This window comes from Saimiri boliviensis, chromosome 21 (genome assembly GCF_048565385.1).
Source record: "Saimiri boliviensis isolate mSaiBol1 chromosome 21, mSaiBol1.pri, whole genome shotgun sequence".
Taxonomy (NCBI): domain Eukaryota; kingdom Metazoa; phylum Chordata; class Mammalia; order Primates; family Cebidae; genus Saimiri; species Saimiri boliviensis.
In genome coordinates this window covers 23,340,410-23,361,479 of record NC_133469.1, presented here as the reverse complement: position 1 = coordinate 23,361,479, position 21,070 = coordinate 23,340,410, and the positions used below count along the sequence as shown (strand labels likewise).

Below are 21,070 nucleotides of genomic sequence, written 5' to 3'. Positions count from 1 at the left end.
AGACTCAGGATGACTCAACCCTGTGCTGGCCTAGTCCACCTGTGCCCAGACCAGCCCCTAGCCAAGACCACTCCTGGGCCCAAGGCCTGGCTAGTCCCAGCCAGCCCATTCCTATACATAGAGAGATCAGCGAGCCCATGTGGACAAGCTTGGGGCCACCCAGGGACCAGGAGCAGAGCCTCTGAGGACACAGCAGAGGGACACCTGGGACCACCTCCTTCCAGGGCCCTGCCCCAGATGCGCGGAGGCTCCTGACGCAAGGGAGGAGCCAGCCACTTGTGCCAGACCCGAGTGGCAGAAAGCAAGACGTTCCTTTGCTGCTTTAATTTTTAAATTTTCTTACAAAAATTTAAATGTTTACCAATAGTCTTATTTTGGCATCATTTTTAATGCTTTTTCTCAGTGTTTTTCTTCTGTTTCTGAGTCATGGACCGAGCAGGCACTGAAAGCTGTCCCCGTGTCGCTGCCGAAGGTCAGTCCTGGAGGTGCCGCCCGGGATCCAGGCAGATGCAGCGGCCCCGGCCCCAGCCGGCATCAGCTGGGGAAGGGCTCCACAGCACAGGGGTCTCGCGTGCTGTCTGGACTCTGGGGAGGTGGGGCACCTGCAGCCTGACCCCCATCTTGCTGCTTCCAAAGCTTCCTTGCCCTGGACTGAGCCTCACGAGGCACCCCCCACACCGTGGTCTGCCTGCCTGCAGGGTGCCCAGTAAGCCCCTCCACCTTATGGAGTCGTTCTTTCCCAGCCCCCTCCCTGACTAGCCACCTGCCCCTGGTGCCAGACCTGGCCCACTCCTCTGGGGCACTGTGTTCCCAGGGGCACCCTCCTGTCCCACCAGCCCCAAAGCCCAGCCAAGTACCCTTCCCTGCCATCTCCCTGGGCCCTGCCCCCGCAGCCCAGTCAGCCTCCTCGGGCCTTCTGTCACTCGCCCACACACAGCACCATGTCAGTAAACAGCTAACTCGGGCCTAGGGAGTTAGGTGGGGCGGGGGCCGGCGGAGGGCAGGAGGGTGTCCCCAAAGTCGGTCTTGGCTGGGGTGAGGTGCTGCCAAGCCCTGCCGCCAGGGGGCTCCAAGCTCCACGGCAGGATCTGCTTCTTCCATGATCCCAGCCCTAAGAACAAGAGGCTGGGCCACGGCCCTGCAGAGGGAGAGCGGGTGGTAGATGCTGCAGCCACCGAGCGGCTCAGGACCACGTGCAACCTCAGGGCAGGGCGGCCAACTCCACACGCTGCATGGATGGAGATGCAGACAGAAGCAGCTGCCCTGGGTGCTGTGGGCTGACCCCAAGGGTCTTGGCACCAGGACTGACTGACCCTAAGTCGACTTGCTGGTCCTTGAAGGGCGCTGGAGGGAATGGTGCCTATCCCTACTCTGGTCCCATCTCCTCAGGCCCCTGATCCCACAGTACCTGGGACAGGGCTGTGGGCCCAGGGAGCACCCTCCCTCTCTGACCTCCACCTGGTCTTCCCCGGGAATGGGCCACTGGGCTGCTGCACTGGAGGCCAAAGTCCTGCGGGGAACGTGCGGGAAGAGCAGAGCGTGCAGACAGCAGAGACCAACAAGAAGCCCCCGCCCAGAGAGCGGGAACAGTCAGACGAAAACCCAGATGAGAGAAACGTACCAGGCATGCAAGCTAGACCCAGGAGTCAACGGGCTGAGGCTTAGCGTCCCCCACGGCGTCCACCAGCCTGACCGTGGGCCTGCTGGGCCCTGGGGGAGGGGCCTTCCTGCTGGGGTCGAGCTGCAGCGCACAGGTGGGCATTAGAGGCACAATAGAGCAGGTTAGTCAGAGCTCCTGGGGGGCAGGGTAGGGGCAGGGCCGAGGCTGGCGATGTAAGGGTGGGCCTGCCAGAGCAGCACAGGGAGCACTGAGGGCGAAGGGAGCCGGACAGGTGCGCTTCACATGGGCGGGGGTGGAGGGACGTGCACACACACAGGCCTGCGCAGGAAGCCGGGGGACTGGCACGCAGCAGGCAGCAGGTACTGCCCTCACCGGTGGGTCCTTGCACAGGCATGCACAGAAGGGTGCACACACACTAGCTCACAGGCTTCACCCCATGCAGGGTGTGGCCGGGCAGTGCCATCCCCAGCAGGTAGGAGCTGCAAACCTCTCAGTACCCACACTGACTGGCGTGAAGGGGCTGCTTCCTGGGCTTGGCCCCACAACCCAGCTATACCCCAGGGCCCAGACCAGACCCAGCCCAGCGGGCACCTGCACACAATCACACGGCTACTTACTTTCAGTGGCTCCTTCTCAGAGGCCTCTCCTGCAGAGCAAGTGCCCCGCGGCCTCCGCTCCCTCCGGTCCACTGTGGAGTACCCATCTGCAGATGGGGTAAGATGGGGTGTGAGGGGCACGCTAAGAGGGGCCCTGTAGGAGCAGATCTCCCTCTCAGCCCAGACACAGGGGACTCGTGGGACAAGGACTTTGGGAGGTCCCCACCCACCCTGTCCTGGAGATCCAGGCTGGTGCCAGCTCTCACCAATACCCTGCCTCACCGTGGTAAGACCCTTGCCTGTCCCCAGGGCAGCTCCAGCTCTCCAGACTCCCCTCCACTTGGGTCAGAGCTCCCGGCTGGGCACTACCCCCTCTCTAGCTGCCCTGCATCTCACTCTCTGAGTACCCCTAAACCAAGTATCTCTTCTCCACCCGGCACCAGCTACACCCCATAAAACCAGCAGGCCCAGCCGGGCGCGGTGGCTCAAGCCTGTAATCCCAGCACTTTGGGAGGCCGAGGCGGGTGGATCACAAGGTCAAGAGATCGAGACCATCCTGGTCAACATGGTGAAACCCCGTCTCTACTAAAAATACAAAAAATTAGCTGGGCGTGGTGGCGCGTGCCTGTAATCCCAGCTACTCGGGAGGCTGAGGCAGGAGAATTGCCTGAACCCAGGAGGCGGAGGTTGCGGTGAGCCGAGATCGCGCCATTGCACTCCAGCCTGGGTAGCAGGAGCGAAACTCCGTCTCAAAAAAAAAAAAACCAAAAAAACAAAAACCAGCAGGCCCACCTCAGGCCCTGCTCCCCCCTCCCACACAGAAAGCAAAGCACACTGCGTCTGCACTCACCTGGGCCCAGTGCGTCCATGGGGATAACTTCCCGGCTGCCAGTTTTCTCGCCCTCTGCAAGGCAGGAGCAAGAGGCAGGCTGCATGCAGTGGCCAAAGGGGAGTGGGGCAGAGAAGCCCACACAGGGCTGGCGCAGGTAGCCCTAGATGCTGTCACTAAGGTGCCCAACCTCTGCCAGCTGGCAATCGCTCCCTCCCCTGCCATGCTTGACACCAGCACAAATGCTGTAGGAAGGGAGTAGCCGAGAGGCAGAGGGCAGGGGAAGGGGCCTGACTTGGAGCCGTCTCAGTGGGAGGCCTCGTTCCCCTTTCACCCTCACTCAAGGCTCAGGCAGTCGGGGCAGCTGGGGAGCTGGGGTTGGTCCCCACGCTCCAGGCCCCTAACCTCCACCACTCACCGAGGCTCTTATCCACCAGTGGCAGCGTGCTGTCGTCAAACCCCCCAGGACTCGGTGCACCCTTAGGCCCCTTGGCAGTAGTAGCAGCTGACTGAGACATAAAACAAACACACAGAGTGGGTGAGGCCCGTGGAGGGGGAATGCGGGGAAGTGAGCGGGAAGGCCGGGAAAGGCGGTACCTGGAAACGCGCCTTGGTCCAGCCATCTTTCTGCAGGGTACCACGCAGCTCCTTGTAGCTCCACACTGTCTGCAGCACGTGCGACGCGGCCTTCGCCTCCCGTACCGATTGGCTGTGGGGTTGGGGTCAGGGTCGAGGTCAGTGGTGGCCCCTCCCCCACCTCCCCGGCTCCCCAAGCCACCGACCCCCCCCCCACACCTGGAGGCGACGAGAGCCACCAACGCGGGCACCCCGCGTGCCTGCAGGAGCGAGCGGGCGTTATCTAGGCTGTCGGACACGATTTCGTGGATGGTGTTGAGCACGGCCACCACGGTGTCCTCCTCCAGGCGGGCCCCTGGTCGCGGCGGAGACTGTGCGTTGCGCACGTTCCGCACCAGCTCGGCCATGGCGTAGCTCCCTGAGGAGCAGGGCTAGGTGTCAGGACACACCCCCACCCCACCCTTCCAGGAAGGAGCAGGGATCCCCAGAGGGCGAGGGGCACTAAGCTTCAGGGCCAGGGCCACGAGGACTGGAGCTACCCAGGTTGGGGCGCAGCCCAAGCGACAGGGGTGGGCTCTGGACTTCCAAACCACTCATCCTCCAACCCCAGCTGATGGGACCCCAGAGCTGCAGGCACAGCTCGGTGCTCAGGCGTGGCTTTGCAGGCGTCCTCACCGATGAGGTCTTTGTTACGCCGGTCCAGCGAGAGGTTGCGCAGGGCGATGGCGACCGCGCGCACCACCTTGTCGGTCTCAGACTGCAGCAGTTCCACCAGCACCGGCAGCCCGCGCTCTTTGCGCACGGTGGCGCGGATGTACGTAGCCCACTGCAGGGGCAGGGAGAGCTGCTCAGCTGCACATGCCAGGCACTCTCCCACCTCCAGACCCTGCTGCTCCCTCCGGACGGACCTTCCTGCTCCCATGACGGACAAAGCCCTGCCCCAACAGCTCCAGGGCACCTCCACCGACGCTTTCCCACTATCCAGGCTGCACTCATTGCCTGCAGCCCATGCACCCTGAAACTCCTGGATCTCGGGGGGGTGGTGTGGCTCCTCCACTCCCCGCCAGCCCAGGAAGGAGCTGCACCAGTGAGGTGTCTGGGATTCCCTTTCTCAGGACTTCCCTCCCTGCCAAACCTGGCCCCTCACCATCCAGTTGCCAGCACTGAGGTTCTGCAGGGCACCGGCGGCAGCCTCCAGGGTGTTGAAGTTCCGGCTCTCCGTGAGGAGGGAGAGGTAGAGACGTACCACCTCGGGCTGGTACAGCAGCTCAAAGCCTGGGTGCAGGGCAACCGCCACCCATGGTCACCCAGAATCTGCTCTCATCCATCATACCCCTCCCACCTCCCACTTCAGAACTTCCCAGGGCTGGGGTGAGCTGGGGCCAGTGATGTGTGGAGGAGTCATGTAACGTTTATCAACATGGTCACTCAAGGGGAAAAGTGTTCCCATTTCACAGAGGAGCAAACTGAGGCTGTCGGTTGGACCTGCCTGGTAGCAGTAGCATCCAGGAGGCCTGGGGTGGGAAGGAAGGTCTCAACCAGGAATGCTGTCCTAGCAACAAAACCCGCATTTTCCGGTGTGTCCATGAAGCTATGAATCTGGGCCACGCCCCTAGCAACACGGCTCACCCTCCCCGGCAACAAGACCAGCACTAGCCAGTAACCGAGAGTTGTGTAACCAAGGCCACGCCCCTAACAGGACCTGCTTTCACAGGAAACTGAAGCTGGGCAGAGCCACGCCCCTAGCAACAGGCCCCACCCCCTCCCCCACTGACAATAGAACCCACCCTCTGTAAGTCAAGGGATGCAGGGCAACCAGGGCAGCTGCCCTAGCAACAGGAGTCACTCTCCCTGGTAACCACTCCAGGTTCCCCAGCAGTGGAGGCCCCATCCTGCTGCTCTGTCCAGTGCTCCAGAAATGAGGGGTCAATGCCTTCCAAGCTTGCCTGTCCCCAAATTGGAGCTTCAGCCTGGCTTGGGATACTACTCACTCTCTCCTGTACCCACCCAGCGACGTTTCATCACCCCCTCTCCAGTTCTCATGCCCCATGCTCCCTCTACTCCTGCCCTGCTTGGCTTTCTGTTCCTACACACTCCAAGCACGTTCCCCACTGGGGTATCTGCACTAGCCCTGTCTGCCTGTAATGCTTCCCCACAGCCCTCTTGCAGCTAGAGCCCTCTACCCTGGTAACATGCAGGCTCTTCCAACTGGCTGGGCCCCACCAGGACAGACCTCTCAGGCCGGATCCCAGCATATAACCCAACAGGCACTGGCCCTGCCCCTGCAACTGTTGGGCATTCTCTGGCCCTGCCTCTCTGGCCCAGCCTCTGAACCTGGATGTGAGCATGCCCTCCTGGCTCCCAGCCCCCCCAAATGAACTCAGCTTTGGGGCTAACATAGAAGGCCCTGCCTCTACTGGGGGGGGGTCCTTCCAAACCTTCCCACCTCTTACACACCGTGAGACTAGGTAAGCACCTGGCCTCTCTATGCTTGTCTCCCCCTACTTTGCCTGACATGACCCATGGCACTGCCTCCCATTCTAAACCCTCAGCAGCTGTCCTGGTGCGAATCATCCCTGCACCTATGGGCCTCAGTTTCCCCATCTGCTTTCTGAGGCCCTCCAGATGGCCCAAAGCTTCACTACCAGGGGTGTCCTGCACCCAGACATCCCCCGGTGGAGCTGGCTTCGTCTCAGCCCACTCACCTCTGGCAGCCTCAGTTCGCTTGGGCAGGTCCAGCGTGTCAAAGTTCCGGTCCATCTCGACATCCTTTTTTCCTGGAAAGGTGGCGGGAGGTGAGGCGGACCTCATCAGGTGCATGGGTGTGTCAGGAGGGGTAGGCACAGAGCTCTCCTGCCCAGGCCCCAAAAAGCACCCCCACGTCCAGGCCGGGGCACTAAGAGGCCCTGGGAGTAGAGCACTGCTGTGAGTCTGGGCAGACAGTTTAGCCCAGGGGAAGGAGTTGGTGGCAGTGGGGCCGGGGGTGTGCCAGCCCTGCCGCTAGGACTCATCTCCCACCTGGTGCTGGGAACGGTCCCTCCCAGCAGTTCCACTGCAACTGCCAAGTGTGTAGACCGAGGAAGCCAGGAGCCCTGGCTGGATGGCAGGTGGATACAAGCGGAGAAACTGAAGGCTGACCGGGACAAAACTCGCTTGGCTCACACAGTAAGGCAGAGCTGGGGAAACTCCCCCAGTCTGGGCGCAGGACATCGTGCAGGCTCTATGAGCCAGGAGAAACCCCACAGCAGCCCACCTCTGTGCAGCCACCTCCGTGACAGTGAGCCCCGTCTCTCAGCCATTCTCCCCGTCTCAAATGATGCGTCTACCCTTTCAGGAGGCAGCAGAGCAGAGCCAATGACCTGGGGTGCCTGCCTGCTCACCCTCACGGGACACGTGTATCCTCTGAGCCACATGCTGCCCCATTCTATCTGAGAAATAGACTGCTCCCAGGTGTCCCTAGACACAAGCACACCGCTGCCCACTCTTGGCTCTGCCCAGGTATGGAAGTCTGAGGTTACAGAGTGAGCCCCTTGGCCTCCCCACCTGCCACTGTCATAAAGATGACAGCCCAAGTGACAAAGCCAGGGCTGGAGCAGGGCCCTGGGTCTGGAGTGTGCTCCCCTCTTTCAGGCGCCCACTGCACATGCCAGGCCTGGAGAGCAGGATGAAAAGGAACTCACCTTGATGGAACCACTCCTCTGGGCGGCCGGAGGAAGCAGAGGAGAGAGGAGAGGAGCCTGAGCGGGCAGCACCCGTCACCCCCCATGCCCTCCCAGAGGCCTCAGGTTCCCACTGCACACCCTGGACCAAGCAGACAGCATGTGGAGCTTCATCCCACCACTTCTGGGCACTGGGTATCCACCAGTAAGACAGGAGGCCTAGGTCAGCGGAACGGGCAGGCGGTACACAGGACCCCACAGCTGCTGGGGAGGCCCTGGGACCCTACACCCTGCCAGTGCAGTGGAGGTGTGCAGGGCATCTCGCCCAGGCAAACGGGCTGCCGCACAGGCTGGTGGTGGTCTGTAGTTACTCTCAAAAGTCAGCAGGCAGCGTCAGCCATGGCTCCTCCCCAACTTGTGGGCCAGTGAAATAAATTCTCCCCAGGAGTGGAAGATTGAGTCTGGGCACGGATGGGACCACCTGGTTTCCACTGTGTCCTCCCTGGGGATCCCACAGTGCAGATGGAGAAGGCTGGAGCTGGGCCCCATCAACCATGTGACCCAGGGCTGTGCAGCCTCAGCTCCCTGCTTCCCTCCCTGCCTGCCTGCTGGGGGCTGGCCACGTTTCCTCTGGCCTCCATGATGGGCTGCTGTGGGTGTACAGAGAACCTTCAGCTAGGGCAGGAGTCGAGAGTGGTACCCCAGTCCACCCCACCCACCTTTGGCCTTCTTGCCACCAAAGCAGCTGGCATCATCCCGCCTTCGGCGCTGGGAGCCTACAGCACTGCCCAGGGGCCCAGGCTCGGCCTCCTGGTATCTGTCGGCCCCGGGCACCTCCTTGTGCACGTGGTAGGACAGATTCCGCATGATGCACACGCAGTTCTCCACCGACTGCAGGGAGAGGTGAGTGGCTGGGGCAGGGCACCCTCGACACAGGACCAGCCCTCAGGAAAGACTGGCCACAGCTGGCGTGCATTAAAGCACCAGGAGCAAAGGGACAGGGAGCCCTCAGTAGGTGGGGGGGGAAAGGGGTGGCAAAAGGGTGGTAACTGCCAGGGAGAGTCCACAGGAGGAAACCCCTGCCTCATGGACCGCCTTCCACCTACAACACTGTGCCCACTTCAGTGTGGCCACTGCAAAGCAGGCCACGCCCAGGATGCCGCCCCAGACCCTCAAGCCCATTCTCTTGTGCGGTCCCACAGCTCTGGCCTCCCGGGGTCTGCGTGATCGCCGCTCCCGCCCTTGGCATGAGGCTGTGACTGTCCCCGCCCACCTTATTGTCCGTGTCCTTCCGGCCCACTGCTGACTGCAGAGCATGCAGGAGCGCATCCACCAGCCCTTCACACTCCCGGAGTCGCCGCCGGGCCTCGGCACCGTCGGAACTCACATTCCTGTGTGGCCGAGAGCAGGCCAGGTGACCCCTGGCCACCAGAAACTCCCCAGCCCCGCCCTGACCTCAGGGGCTTGTCTTCATCTGCAACATAGGCCCCGCTGCTGCCCTCTCAAGTCTACTGGGAAAGGACCCTGCAGCCTGGAGCTCAGTGAAGGGGAGAAGCTAACTGCCCCCAGACCTCAGGAGGAGCCCTGGCAGACAGCTGTTTTGGTTGGGGACAGCTGGGAAGGGGAAGACAGGGCTTCCCTGCCTCCCAGATGACCTGGAAAGGGACAGGCAGACTCAGACCTGAGCCTGTGCAAGAGCAATTGTGGGTCCCTCACCACCCCAGTGAGAGCTCTGGGCCCCACCTTGCCCCAAGGTGAAGAGCCTGAAGGGTTACGGGGAAACACCCTGATGGACAAGCAGGACTGTGGGGACCCAGGACACTGTGGGGTTGGCAGAGCCTCGGGGAAGGGCAGAGGTCACAGGTGGCTGGAATGAGCCTCCCAGGCAGATAACAGGAAGGTCCCATCTCCCCCTTCTGGCTGTCACATGATGGAAAGGTGGGTGGAAGCTGGGCAGGGCTAGGGTACCAGAGAGACCCCTCCAGAGGGTGCCCCTGGGGAGACTGGGGCACCACTTGGGGGCGAGTACAGCCCCTCAGGCCCCACTTCCCATCCACAGGCCTTGCACCACAGCTCTGAAGTTCCAAAGGAAGATGGGGGCGCCTGGCCCCCATCTTCCACGCTATCTGGGACCATGAGGACGGGGCCTGGTGTGCACGTGGGCTTTAGCACTGGGTCTGGTCCACACCTCAGGCAGCCCGACGTGTTCTTGAAGACAGTTGTCCACTCGGCATCCCGTGGCTTGGAGTCCTCGTTGGGCTCACGCTCCCACCCTGAGTGGGGCACAATGACCTCGTGGGTCAGCGTCTGTAGGCCATGGTCAATGATGGCCATCTTCAGGGGCTCATAGGACGACAGGTTCCACAGCGTGCCTGTGGGGCGCGATCGGCCAAGTCCTGCTGACCACGTGCATCGCCTCCCACTTCCCCAGGTGGCCACGCTCAGGACCCGTCCCGCTCTCCTCCTGTCCCAGCTCACACAACAGTAGAAGTAACAAAAGCCGTGAGTGGTTCTGGGGGGCACACAGTACTGGCTTCCAGCCAGGAAGGAGCCCCAAAGGGGATGAGGTGCAGAGGAGGGCATGGCAATGCTGTTCCTTCCCACCCACTCCCTGCCACGTGGCAGGTGGCACGAACAGTCTCGAGGCCACAGGGCCTCATGGAGACATGGTCAAGTGACCCCACCTGTCCCTAAGGTCCCACAAGGCACAAGCTCCACCACTGTACTGCTGGGGTGGGAACCAAGGAGGCGGGTCCCAGGGGAGTTTCTGTGGGGTCAGGAGGTGAGGGGCATGCCTGGGGGGCCCAGTGTCAGCCTCCCCACTATGATAGAGACTGAGGACCCGTCACAGTGTCTGGACCCGACGCCTGCCTCCCGGGGCAAGCGTCTCAGCAGCTGCACCCCTGCCAACCCGTGCGCTTTCCCAGGCAGTCGCAGGCCAAGTGGCCTCGTTCCTCCCGGGCTGAGCCCCACACCCTTCGCTTCCCGGGGATGTGGGCACAGCCAGGGCCCACTCACCAGTGACAAGCTCGCGGACCTCGTTGTCCCGGGCGGCCCGCAACAGGCGCACCAGGGCAGGCACACCACCGCAGTCCCGGATGGCGGCTTTGTTGTCAGCGTCGCGGCCATAGGAGAGGTTGCGCAGCGCCCCGCAGGCCCGGCGCCGCACCTCGGCCCGCGGGTGGTCCAGCAGTGCCACGAGCAGCGGCAGCCCCCGCAGCTGCCGCACGCGCCGCTTGACGCCCTCGTTCTCAAAGCACAGGTGCTGCAGGTAGGCAGCCGCGTTGGCCTTCACGGGGTCCACGGGGTGCTGCAGCATGGCCAGCACCTCGGGCAGCTCAGGGTCCCGCCAGCGTGGCTCCTTGCGGGCACTATCCACTGAGGGCGAGCGCCGCACCAGGCGATCCAGGCTGCCCAGGCTGCCCCGTTCGGGCTGGGCCAGGGGCGCCGTCACTGCTGAGAACGCAGGCCGCTCATCCAGCAGCTCGCCGCCATCATCTGCAGCGTCCTCGTAGGCCCTGCACAGGCGAGTGGGGCACATGGACGTCGTCACAGTGGCCACCAGCCCTGCCTCGGAGCTGCCCCATCACACCTTCCTCAGGACTGCAAACTCACCACGCAGGGCGGGGCTGGGAGCACAGCATCTCAGCCCGAAGCATGGTGGGGGCATGGAGAGTCACGCACCGGCCCAGTGAGAACTGAGTTAGAGCCCAATGCCAAACCCCAGCCAGCGGCTATCAGTCCCCTGGCACCCCTCCCAGGACAGCAAGCTCGCTTACTGCCGTCACCAGGCGGTGTTCCCCGATCCCAAGCAAAACATGTTTCTGTGCAACATCTGCTCTGGCTGCTGAAGACGCCCACCTCCCGTCCAGGAAACCACCCATCTTCCACGAAGCCCATCTCTGCTGTGCCAGGATGCAGGGGGAGTCAATGACCCTCTCCCCATGAAGCCAGCCCAGTAGGACCACCGAGGGGTGTTCAGGCCACCAGACCCTTTGGGCACAAGATCTCCTTAGCTCTCAGTAGCCCTGTGGGTTGCTGTCATCAAACCCACGGGCCCGAGGCTAAGAGTGGCCAGGTGAGTTGGCCAAGGTCACATAGCAAAATCCAGACTCGGGTTGTGGTCATGTCCCCACTCCAGAGAAACAGAAACTGAGGGCAATGGAGACAGAACCAGGGGTTGTGACAGGAAGGGCCAGGGGTCTGGGTTCTGGTTATCCAGGGTATGGCTGGAGCAGGGCCAGTGGCCGGCACTCTTCCCAGCTTTTCTTGGGCCCTGGGCCTGCAGGACAGTGCCCAGCCAAACTCCTACCACCCCAGGGCCCACCTTTCTTCTGTCCCTGACAAAACCCAAGGGCAACTCAAACCAACATGCACGACTAACTCAACTGCAGCCACTTGACAAGTGGAGCACCCTGTAGCTGGGTGGTGGAGGGTGGACTTCCCAAAGGAGGCAGCCACCAGGGACAGGGTGCAGCTCACCTGGTGTGAAGGCCCCGCCCACACTCAGGCCTCCTCCTCGTGGCTGTCCCGTAGTCAGGCTCTAGCTCAGGGCCGCCCTCGTCATCGGCGGCCAGGCTGCGCGTGTCATCCTCCAAGCCATACGGCTCTGCCTGGAAGCGCTCGGGCAGGGAGCGGCCACCCGGTGGCCCAGGCTCAGGACCCACTGGGAAGGCCTCCCGGTGGCCAGGCAGTGTGAAGCAGCCGTCGCCAGGGCCTGGGCCAAGGGGGCCAGCACGTGGGGGCCGCATGCCCAGCCCTCGGGACAGGCTGCCATAGCTGGGGCCGTCCCGGGGCTCGGGGCCTTCGGGGAAGCTGCCCCCGCTGGTGAGGTAGGCTCGAGAAAGTGTGGCCACTGGGCCACCACCACGCAGCAGGAAATGCCGGTCCAGGGCACCATCGGCAAAGGGGCCTAGTGGAGGGCCGCCATCCAGCAGGGGGAGTCCATCCGGGCCCAGGGGCACCTGGCGTACGGTCCGAGTAGTCACCGTCTTGACAGTCTTGGTGACCTGGTGGATGCACAGGCAGATGACTGGGGCAGCCCGAGAGGCCTAGAAACTGCCCTGCCGGGGCCTGGCTCGCCTCGATTTCCCACTCGAGCAATGAGAGGCCCCAGGTGGCAAGCTTCCATGTCCACTCTGCAGGCGGGACAGCTGCCGTGGCCTGGCCTGCTCTCCCACCCACCGCCTGGGCCTGGCCATACCTTGGTCTCGGTGCGCCGGGTCGTGCCATCTTCGGATGTGACAACAGACACATGGGAAGTGGGTGTGCCGGGGTCCTCCTCCACCGTCACGGTCTCCTCCAGCACATCAGGCGCCTCTGGCATCGTGGCCAGTGACGCCTGGCTGCCTGGGCTCTGCTCCTGGGGTGAGGAGGGGCACTGGTGGGCAGGCCTGCTGCTCAGCTGTCCCTGCCATGCAGGCCCCCGCACACAGCAGCTATGCCTCGGCTCATGCTGGCCAGCACACCAGGGTACCTTCCTCCTGGTCCTGAACCCACCCATCCCAGGGCCTGTCTTGGCCCAAGCTGGCAAGGACAGCAACGAGTTTTTGCCCTCTGGACATCGAGGTGCTAAGCCTGCCCCGGCACCCCATTCTGGGGGGACTCTGGGGCTGGCCCCCATCCTATGCTTCCTCAGGCTGAGTTGGCAGATAAGGCCACAGACCCTGGGGGTGAAGTCTAGAGCCACCCCCGCTCCAACAAGTTGCAAGGCCCAGCTACCACAGGTTCCTCCAGGCCCCAGAAGGCACCAGTGAGACCTACCTGCAGGATGCCGTCCTGATGTAGGTGGGACTACACCTACCACTCCTAGCTGGGACCTCATGGTGTCCTGGGGCCTCCTCCCTCACTTGCCCCAGAAACCTTGAGTATAGAAGCCTTGTGGAGGCTAAGGTTCCTGCCACCAAGGCCAGCCAGACGCCCTCAAGGGACAGAAATACCCAGCCCCCAGAATACCCCATGCACCTGGAGCACTAATATATCCTTACTCCTTCCAGCCCAGACATTCCTGAGTGTTGCAGAGGCACGGCCTGGCCCTACCTCGGGCCAGTGGCTGGCGCCCCCAGTAACTGACACTTTGGGCATCGTATCAGAGACCAGACAGTCAATTTGAGCCTATGGGTCCCCTTGCCACCATCATGCGCTGGGTGATGACACTGGAATTCTAGGCAACACAGCTCTGAACTGAGACTCTTCTACCTGCATGCCTACTGGCTGGACTTGACAGTGGGGAAACTGAGGCTCAGAGAGACTAGGCTGGCCCACATCAGAGCCAGGCCCAACCCCTGCCGCACTGAGTGGCTCTGAGGACCTGAGACCCACAGCCTGCCTCGGCCTCTGACTGCACAGGGGCGTGGCCCCAGGGCCACGCGGCACCAACATCCGGGGTTTGGCATTCAGCCAGGATGGGCAAGAGGTGAAACCCAAGCCCTGGTAGGCGGGTGAGGGGGAGCACATTCCCAGGCAGCCAGGGCAGGGTCAGCAGAAGGACAGGCCCCACCCTACGGCCTAGGCCCCTGGGCCCTGCACAATGGGTCCCTTGCCTGGGCCCCCTGGGGCCTGCACAGACACCAAACTCTGCCAAGCTCCAGAGGCAGACTCTGCCGATCCTTGGACCTGGGAGGTGACCAGGCAACATGCTCAGGGCTGTCCTCAGGACCTGCCTGCAAAGGTCCATGGGCTCGAAAGCCTCCCCAGGTCAGGGTCCTCTCCTGGGGGAATACTTGACCCCCGAATGTATGCAGTGCAGGTGTCCAGGAAGGGGCCTGCACCAACACATGAGGACAGGTGTATCCCTCAGGTTCAGTGACAGAGGAAAAGAGGTGGCAACAGAAGGCACCTGCCCCTCTCCCAGGGGCAGGGCCTTGGAGGATGATAGGTAACTACAGATGGGGAAACTGAGGCCTGGCAGGGGGAGAGGATTTACCTAGAACTTCACAGTGCAAATGGGATTTTGGGCACCCCCAGAGAAGGCAATCTGGCAAGGAAGCCTTTGGGCCTCATCTCGCCCTCAGTCTTGAGATGTAGGTGGAATGCCTGCTGGGGACCTGGCTAGGATAGAAGGGACCGCTGTTCCCTGGGAAAAAGAAACAGACTGAGGCCCAGAGTGGGGACAACTGGCACACTGCCAGGCAAGGCAGGCTGGGCTCTTTCCAAAGGCACTGGGGAGCTGGGACTGCTCTGGAGCGGAAGGCTTGTGTGGCCCATCACTACTGGGGCTGGGCTGCCCCGTCTATGTCTGGGAAATGTGTGCCAGGCTCTGAGCTTTCTCTGCTGGGCCTTGTGGGGACTCGTCAGAGTTTACGCAGGGGGCCAGGCACTGAGGGGCTGCAGTTCTGACGATGGGGTGAGGAGGGTATGAAGCGAGACTGAGGGAATGTTACATGGGACATTCTGCCAGGGTGATATGGTGCCTCATATGTGCATATATTTACATACATTAAAGACTGAGAGAGGAGCCCCCTACTCCCTAGCTAGGCACAGGGGGAAGGAGGAGAAGAAGGAGGGAGGACATCTCAGGACCTCGATGCCGCTCTGTGGCCCAGCTTATCCCTCCCAGCAAGGTTGTGGTAAGGGTCTGACAGTGCAGAGCTGGGGCGGTCTAGGAGAGCCAGGCCCCCCAGCAAGACCTGGCAACCCTGCAGGATCACCCACCAGCCCCAGCCTAGCAGCACGGCAGCAGGATCCCAAGGCCCCAAGAGTCCCTGATGGCAAATGACCTCAGGGAGCTAAAAACGAGTGATGACTTCACCCTGGTGGCGGGAGCATGAGTCAGCCAGTGATCACAGGAAAGCCCGGCCCCCGAGACACATGGCTGGGCACACACACATGCATGTACACAACCCCGCCAACAGAGACACATGCATGTACACACGTGTTGAGTACCCAGCCCCACAGAGGCCGAGCACATCGACCTGTGTGCTCTAACAGCACCCCACGGGCACGGTGCGCACTGTTCCCAGAGGCACACTCGTGAGCACACATCCTCCCACCCTCCACCTGTGTGTCCAGACCTCCATCCACACAGGGCCTCACAAACGCTCAACACACAGGGACGGGGGCCACCAACTCCGCTGATCACCTCCCCAGCATCCACTCTGGGAGTCTCGGAGCTGGCTGGCAGATGGGGAAACTGAGGTGTGGAGTAGTTAGGCCCATAGCTATCTGGTGGCTCAGGTCTCTGTAGCATCTTTAGGGTGGGGCTGTGGAATGGGTGGGCTGACTCTCAACAGAGGAGCTGGCTGCAGTCCCTGGATCCCTGTCTGGCCCCGGTGTCCATGTCTGACATGCACCTGCCCAGGCTGGCCCATGCTCAGGCGCCCTGGCCCCGCAGCCCCACACAGCCTCTCTCTCAGACCCAACTCTGGGCTGTTCCCATCTGCACCCTAGATATGAGCTGCATCCTGGATGCCCCACACCAACCCCACAGGCTGCCACAGGCTGCATCCTATCAGTCATCTCTCATACCCCTTAACCAGCTGGGGCCCCATCCTTGTCCCTCTTGTACCCTGCCCAGCCTCCCAGCACTCATCCCTCCCTTGGCTCTTCAATCTCTGGTGCACCAGGTCTGGGGCCCCCAGGACTAGCCCAAAACCGGCCTGGGGTTTTCCATGAGCTCCCTTGGGCTTGTGGGAGGGGCCAGAGTGACCAGGAAGGTAGACCTCCTACCCCTGCTCACATCAGGGTCCTGGGAGCACAGGGCTGAGCCAAGCATAGGGGCTCTACGCCCCATCACACACCTGGAGCTTAGCTTCTTCACAAGGAGGTGAGAAGGACAGAAGGGGCTGGGGCCGTGGGACATGCTGGGTAGCACCAGTCACACCTTTGTGGCAAAATGCAAGGAATGCAGGGAGCAGAAAAGCAAGATCAGACCAACACAGAGGGGCTGCTGGGGGTCAGGGGGCTGGGTCCAGGTCCCATAGCACTTATCCACCCGAACTGTTAGACTTCACAGATGCAAAACCACAGTCTGTGTCCTGAAGAACAGACTGCAGGGACAGGCACCTCCCCTGTCCAAGGCCTGGCTAGCACACCCAGGGAATGAGTTAAGGTGAGATTGCATACCTGGATCCCACACCTGCGGGCCAGGCTCCCAGAGGGCACGAGGTGGCTGCTGCCAGATGGAAGAATGAATGACGCTTCTCCATCCCCAGCATGGCCCTCCCACTAGGTAGCAAGCCCTTGGTCACCACAAAACGCCCTCTCCCTTGGTGCCACAGCCTCTGACCAGTCTCCAGGCCCCTCCACACAGTAATGCACCTGCCAGGGCGTGGCCCCAGGCAGAGGAGCCAAAAAGCCAAGCTGGAGGAGCAAACTTGGTGTTGGAGAGCAAGGCTGTCATCCACCTCAGCTTCCCCAAGCGCAGCTCAGGGTCATAAGACACACTGTGACCATAAATTTCCCAAAAACTGGCCCCTCCATCTCTGAAAGCCAGACCCTGGGGGCCACACGAGGGCTGTATGACAGGCAGGGGGCCTGGCTGCCCAGGTAGGTAGGCGTGTGGGAAACCTGCCTCTTACCACAGATGATCCTGGCTGGTCTTTTCTCTGCTCAGCCTCAGTTTCCCTGCCTGTTACCAAACCCACACTGCTCTGAGCAGGGGGCATATTGCCTATGCCTCCCCCTCACCTCAATGCTGAGAGGGGGAGGACCCCAGTTCTCCCTGGAGATCCCCTCCGGCATCAATAGGTGGGCAGGGCCTGTCTCCACCCCTCCCATCACGTGCGCCTCGGAGGCAGAGAGAACTTCCATTAAAGCTCCGGAAGCTCCTTTGCAGGTCCTGGGAATCAGAGCCCGCATAGGGGGTGTGGAGGGGAGAGGAGGAAGCCCCTCAGGGACCAGAAGGCCTACCCGAGCTTCCTTCTCCAGACTCAGCCTCCCTCCTGCACAGACAGAAGCTGCTCAGGAAGGCCCGGGTCCCGGGTCCCCAGGCACCTGTGCTGGGCGCTAACCGAGAAGCGCCCACCGGCTCCCGGCCAGCTCCAAGCGGAGGGTCAAACTGCCAGGGGTCCCGACCCCCAGGCCCTGGAGAGAGGCTCCAGAGACTCCGAGGCCCCTCCCGCACACCCGGGGACACCGCGCTCACACCGCCACCCGCCCGGCCCCGGCCCCAGCCTGACGCAGCCCAGCCAGGAGCGCCAGACAATAGCCGCCTCGGGCCGGCGGCTCCGCGGAACAAAAGCGGGTCTTGCCGGGCAGGCCGGCGCCCCGCCCTCCGCCTCTGACCCCGGGTCAGGGTCCCCCCAAGCCAACTTCCCTCCAACCTGTCTGAGTTCGGCCGGCATCGGGCCGGGGCTCTGGGGGCGCTGGCCAGCAGCGGGGGGCGGCGGCACCTGGACCGGGCTCGGCTCGGCTCCGGCGCCTCGGCCGCTCGGGCTCAGGCTCGGCGGACTCGCTCCCTGCGGGGGCGGATCCGGCGGCGGTCACGGCGAGCAGCCAATCGGGCGGGGCCGCGCCCAGGTGGGGCGTGGCAGGGCCGGGGCGGGCGGGGCGGGCGTGGCGGGCGGGCGGGGTGAGGCCCCGCCCCCCCAGAGGGGCAGGGCGCCTGCAGCCCCCGGTCGCCCCCTGTCCCCGCGACCCCCTTGCCCGCGGGCCTGGGCTTCTGATCCCTCCCCCTCCCTGCGGCAGGGGTGTCATTTTCCCGCCGAATGACTTTGGCCAAGTCCTTCCCAGTCCTCGGTTTGTGAGCACACTTTGCTCCGCCCGCAGAGGGGGAAACAGTTCTGGCAGGGAAGGTGCCTATGCTGCGATGGACAGAGTGCAGGGCCTCGCTCACGGGCACAAACCTGGCTGACCCAGTTTCACCTGCCATGACATGGGGGCCAATGGGACAGTAGTCACAGCGCTGCAAGATCCCCCCGGTCTCTCAGATCCCCCCTCACGCTCCTGCCCAGCCGCCACTTGGAATGGGCCTGCGAGGAACTGTCCCCACAGAGCTCAGAGGGGACCTGGAAAATGGCCCCGCAGGGGACCCCTACTTTGTGTCTTGGGTTCTCCCCATCGAGGCACAGAAGCCCCGAGTGCACCCCCATGCCTCCCCCAGGCGGGCCTCAATGTGGGCCACACACTAGGGAATCTGGCCCTGCTGCTGTGAAAACACGGGAGGAGAGGGGTGGGGCTGGGGCTATCTTCTCTTCAAACTGCACAAAGGCCAAGCCAATGGCTCCAGTATCACAAATAGGGAAACAGGTTCTGAGATCAAACGGGCTGGTACCAACCCAGGGAGGCTCAGTGGGTCTGGCAAGAGAAGGGGCTTGGACCCAGGTCTCCCACGGGCTTCTCTGCAGCCCCCTCAGTTGTCCCCCTCAGGGACCAATCCCTGCTGCCCTGAGTGCTGTAAGGAAGCCACTCGGCTAGCACGCTCAAGTTTCTAGGTGCTCACCATGTGCCCTTCAGTTCCCCCACCTGCAGAGGGGTAGGCTACCCTACCACTGGCCAAACTCGAACCCCTGCATCTTCCATCTAGGGCAGGCCTGCCTGGAGCCCCCGTAGCAGAGCCCAGAGGACCAGAAACTGCACCAGAAACACGCCTGCATCTTATCTTTAAGCTGGCTCCATCTCAACTGCACCCAGCTACCTACCTACCTCCGATGAGCCCAGGGGAAGTTCCCTGATGGCACCCCACCCCACTGGGTGGGCATTAGCCCTGCTTCAGCGGGCTGTCTAAAGTGGGGCCTCTTCCTGCTGGAGGATGAAGGGCGGTAGCCAGGACCAGGCAGCAGCACTCCCCCTGGCCTGGCTTCCCAGCTTCAGCCCCCAGCTACCTGTCTTGCCATTGCCCTGGCTTAAGCAGGGGATCTGACCCTGTGGCTCAGCAGGTAAATCGCTAGGCACTTCCTACCAAGATCAATCTGGGAAGCCTGGCCAGCCCAATGTGGCCCTGCCTCCCCTAGTGTTCCCCATCACCCCAGCCAGTTGAGCTGCAGCCCTGGTAACACATGCTCTCTTCAATCCCAGCCTGAGAAAATCAAGGGCAGGGGTGGAAGGTGGGGCATTCAGGGGCAGGGGTGGTAGGTAGAGGGGCAGTAGCATGAGGTCTTGAAGTCTTTTGCCTGAGGAGGTCAGGGTAGCTCCAGGCTGTGGGAACATCTTCCCGCCAGGGCATCAACCCTCCCGGGTGCTTCGGGTCCTCCCACACTGCCTGTCTGAGGGCTGTTCCGGTTTGGGAGGGCTGGACTGAGCACACTGGCGCCTGAGAGGCCGCCTCTGGGTCACTGGCTTTCACTGTCCCCATGTGGCCCGGCTGGGCCCAGCGTTCTGCTTCCCCAAACTTGTAGACTCAGGGAGTAGTCACCAACCCCAGGTCCCTTGGCCTAACAAGGGATGCTGGTTCTGAGCCCCATGTGCCCAGCCAGGTGAGAAGAGCCCATGGGGCCGCCTCAGCAGAGACCAGCATTTGCTCTCTTTCTCTCTAGACGAGAAGGGCCAGGCTGCCCCAAGGCCCGGGCATGTGTGTGCCAGATACAGGTCCCTAGAGTCAGAGCCCAGCAGGACCAAAGAAGGGCAGATGGGGGTACAGGTGCTGGGAGTGAGCTGGGGGGAGGTCTGGCTGCCGGGTTTAGTGGGGCAGAGAGCTGAGCCAGGGAGACAGGCTCTGCTGGGAGAGCCCTCTAGGGTCACTATGTGAAGAACCCAGAGGCCACAGCAGGAGGCAACTGCCCCAGCTTCTAAGCTGGGTGGTGAGGAGGGGCGCCTTTCCCTGTGGCTGCTAGGGCAGCTCCACCCTGACTCCCCACTGCACTAGGCCTCAGTCTGTGACAGGAACCATGACAATCATACCACATCCCAGGTCTTGCATGTCCTTGTTCCGGCCTCCCCACCCCAAGGGAGTGGCTCTTGCTGTTCCATCTACAGGTTAGAGCACCTGCGTACTGAGAGTGGGGTGTCCCGGTGGTCTAACTGCTCACTGAGCACCCCAACTTCAGAGTTCTTGGGGCCTGGCTGTGAAACACAGAGGGCTCTATACCTCCTGGGGCTGAGCAGGGGCCTGAGCCCAGTCTGAGGATAATGACCAGCAGAGAAAAGAGGGCTCCCGGGTCAGCCTCCAAGCTTCAGGCAGAGCTCTGGGCCTTGCTCCAGCCTCCTCCTGGGGCTGACCCACCAGTGCATGCAATGAACACCGTGGCAGGGTTGGGCATGGTGCAGGCAAACCCCCCTGTGTCTCTAGGCAGACCAAGGAACTGCCCAGAACAGATTCCCCACCGTCAATCCAGCTGCCTGGGCCTGAGAGCTCAGTGGAAGGTGCTGTTCTGAGTGTCAGGCTGTGTCCTGCCTACTCTTCACACGATGCTTAGCATACCCAAGTGGGACTTCCAGCCCACCATGGGATCCCATTTTCATTTCCTCCCCAAGAGCACTAGCAAATCTTGCAATAAGAGACTACATGCTGGTTCTTGGTCCACCAGGACCCCCTGATTTGTTTTCCCACTTGGCAATTTTCACCCTTCCCAAGTCACTGGGCTGTTACCTGGAGGACCAGCTGTTGCCAGGCCATTGGCAAGGGCTGCCCACTGCCCAAGCCACCACTGACCATGCCAGGCTGCTGGGCACGCTCCAGCTGCAGGGCAACATGGCGCCGTTCCTGCTCCAGTGCCCGTGTCAGCCTCTCGAAGCGGGCCTCCTGCTCCTTCACCGAGGCCAAGATGCTGGCGGCCGAGTGCACATTGCAGTCCTCCATGACCAGGGCGCCCGCCAGCTGCAGGCAAAGCAGAGCAAGCTCAGTGGGGTGGGGTAGCAGCCTGGCAAGGCCATCATGGGCCCCTGCCCACCCCACTCCCAGACCATACAACTC

General features: G+C 62.5%; 1 protein-coding gene across 13 annotated transcripts in view; it reads right to left on the bottom strand.

Moving 5' to 3' along the window:
* Nucleotides 1-305: 305 nt before the first annotated feature.
* ARVCF (ARVCF delta catenin family member) overlaps nucleotides 306-21,070 on the bottom strand; it is a 56,543-nt gene continuing 35,778 nt past the window's right edge. For 2 of the 13 annotated variants that reach the window (XM_003942681.4, XM_039462449.2), the window contains 18 exons: nucleotides 20,747-20,974; nucleotides 12,485-12,643; nucleotides 11,764-12,290; nucleotides 10,300-10,799; nucleotides 9,470-9,653; nucleotides 8,555-8,672; nucleotides 8,001-8,172; nucleotides 7,303-7,320; nucleotides 6,328-6,399; nucleotides 4,770-4,897; nucleotides 4,298-4,448; nucleotides 3,842-4,040; nucleotides 3,644-3,755; nucleotides 3,465-3,555; nucleotides 3,068-3,121; nucleotides 2,239-2,324; nucleotides 1,622-1,741; nucleotides 306-1,138 (listed from right to left, as the gene is read on the bottom strand). In XM_003942681.4, the coding sequence (XP_003942730.3) occupies nucleotides 1,634-1,741; nucleotides 2,239-2,324; nucleotides 3,068-3,121; nucleotides 3,465-3,555; nucleotides 3,644-3,755; nucleotides 3,842-4,040; nucleotides 4,298-4,448; nucleotides 4,770-4,897; nucleotides 6,328-6,399; nucleotides 7,303-7,320; nucleotides 8,001-8,172; nucleotides 8,555-8,672; nucleotides 9,470-9,653; nucleotides 10,300-10,799; nucleotides 11,764-12,290; nucleotides 12,485-12,643; nucleotides 20,747-20,956 (2,889 nt within the window). In that variant the 5' untranslated portion in view covers nucleotides 20,957-20,974 and the 3' untranslated portion in view covers nucleotides 306-1,138; nucleotides 1,622-1,633. The other 11 variants (XM_039462453.2, XM_039462451.2, XM_074390810.1 and 8 more) reach the window with 11 other exon arrangements.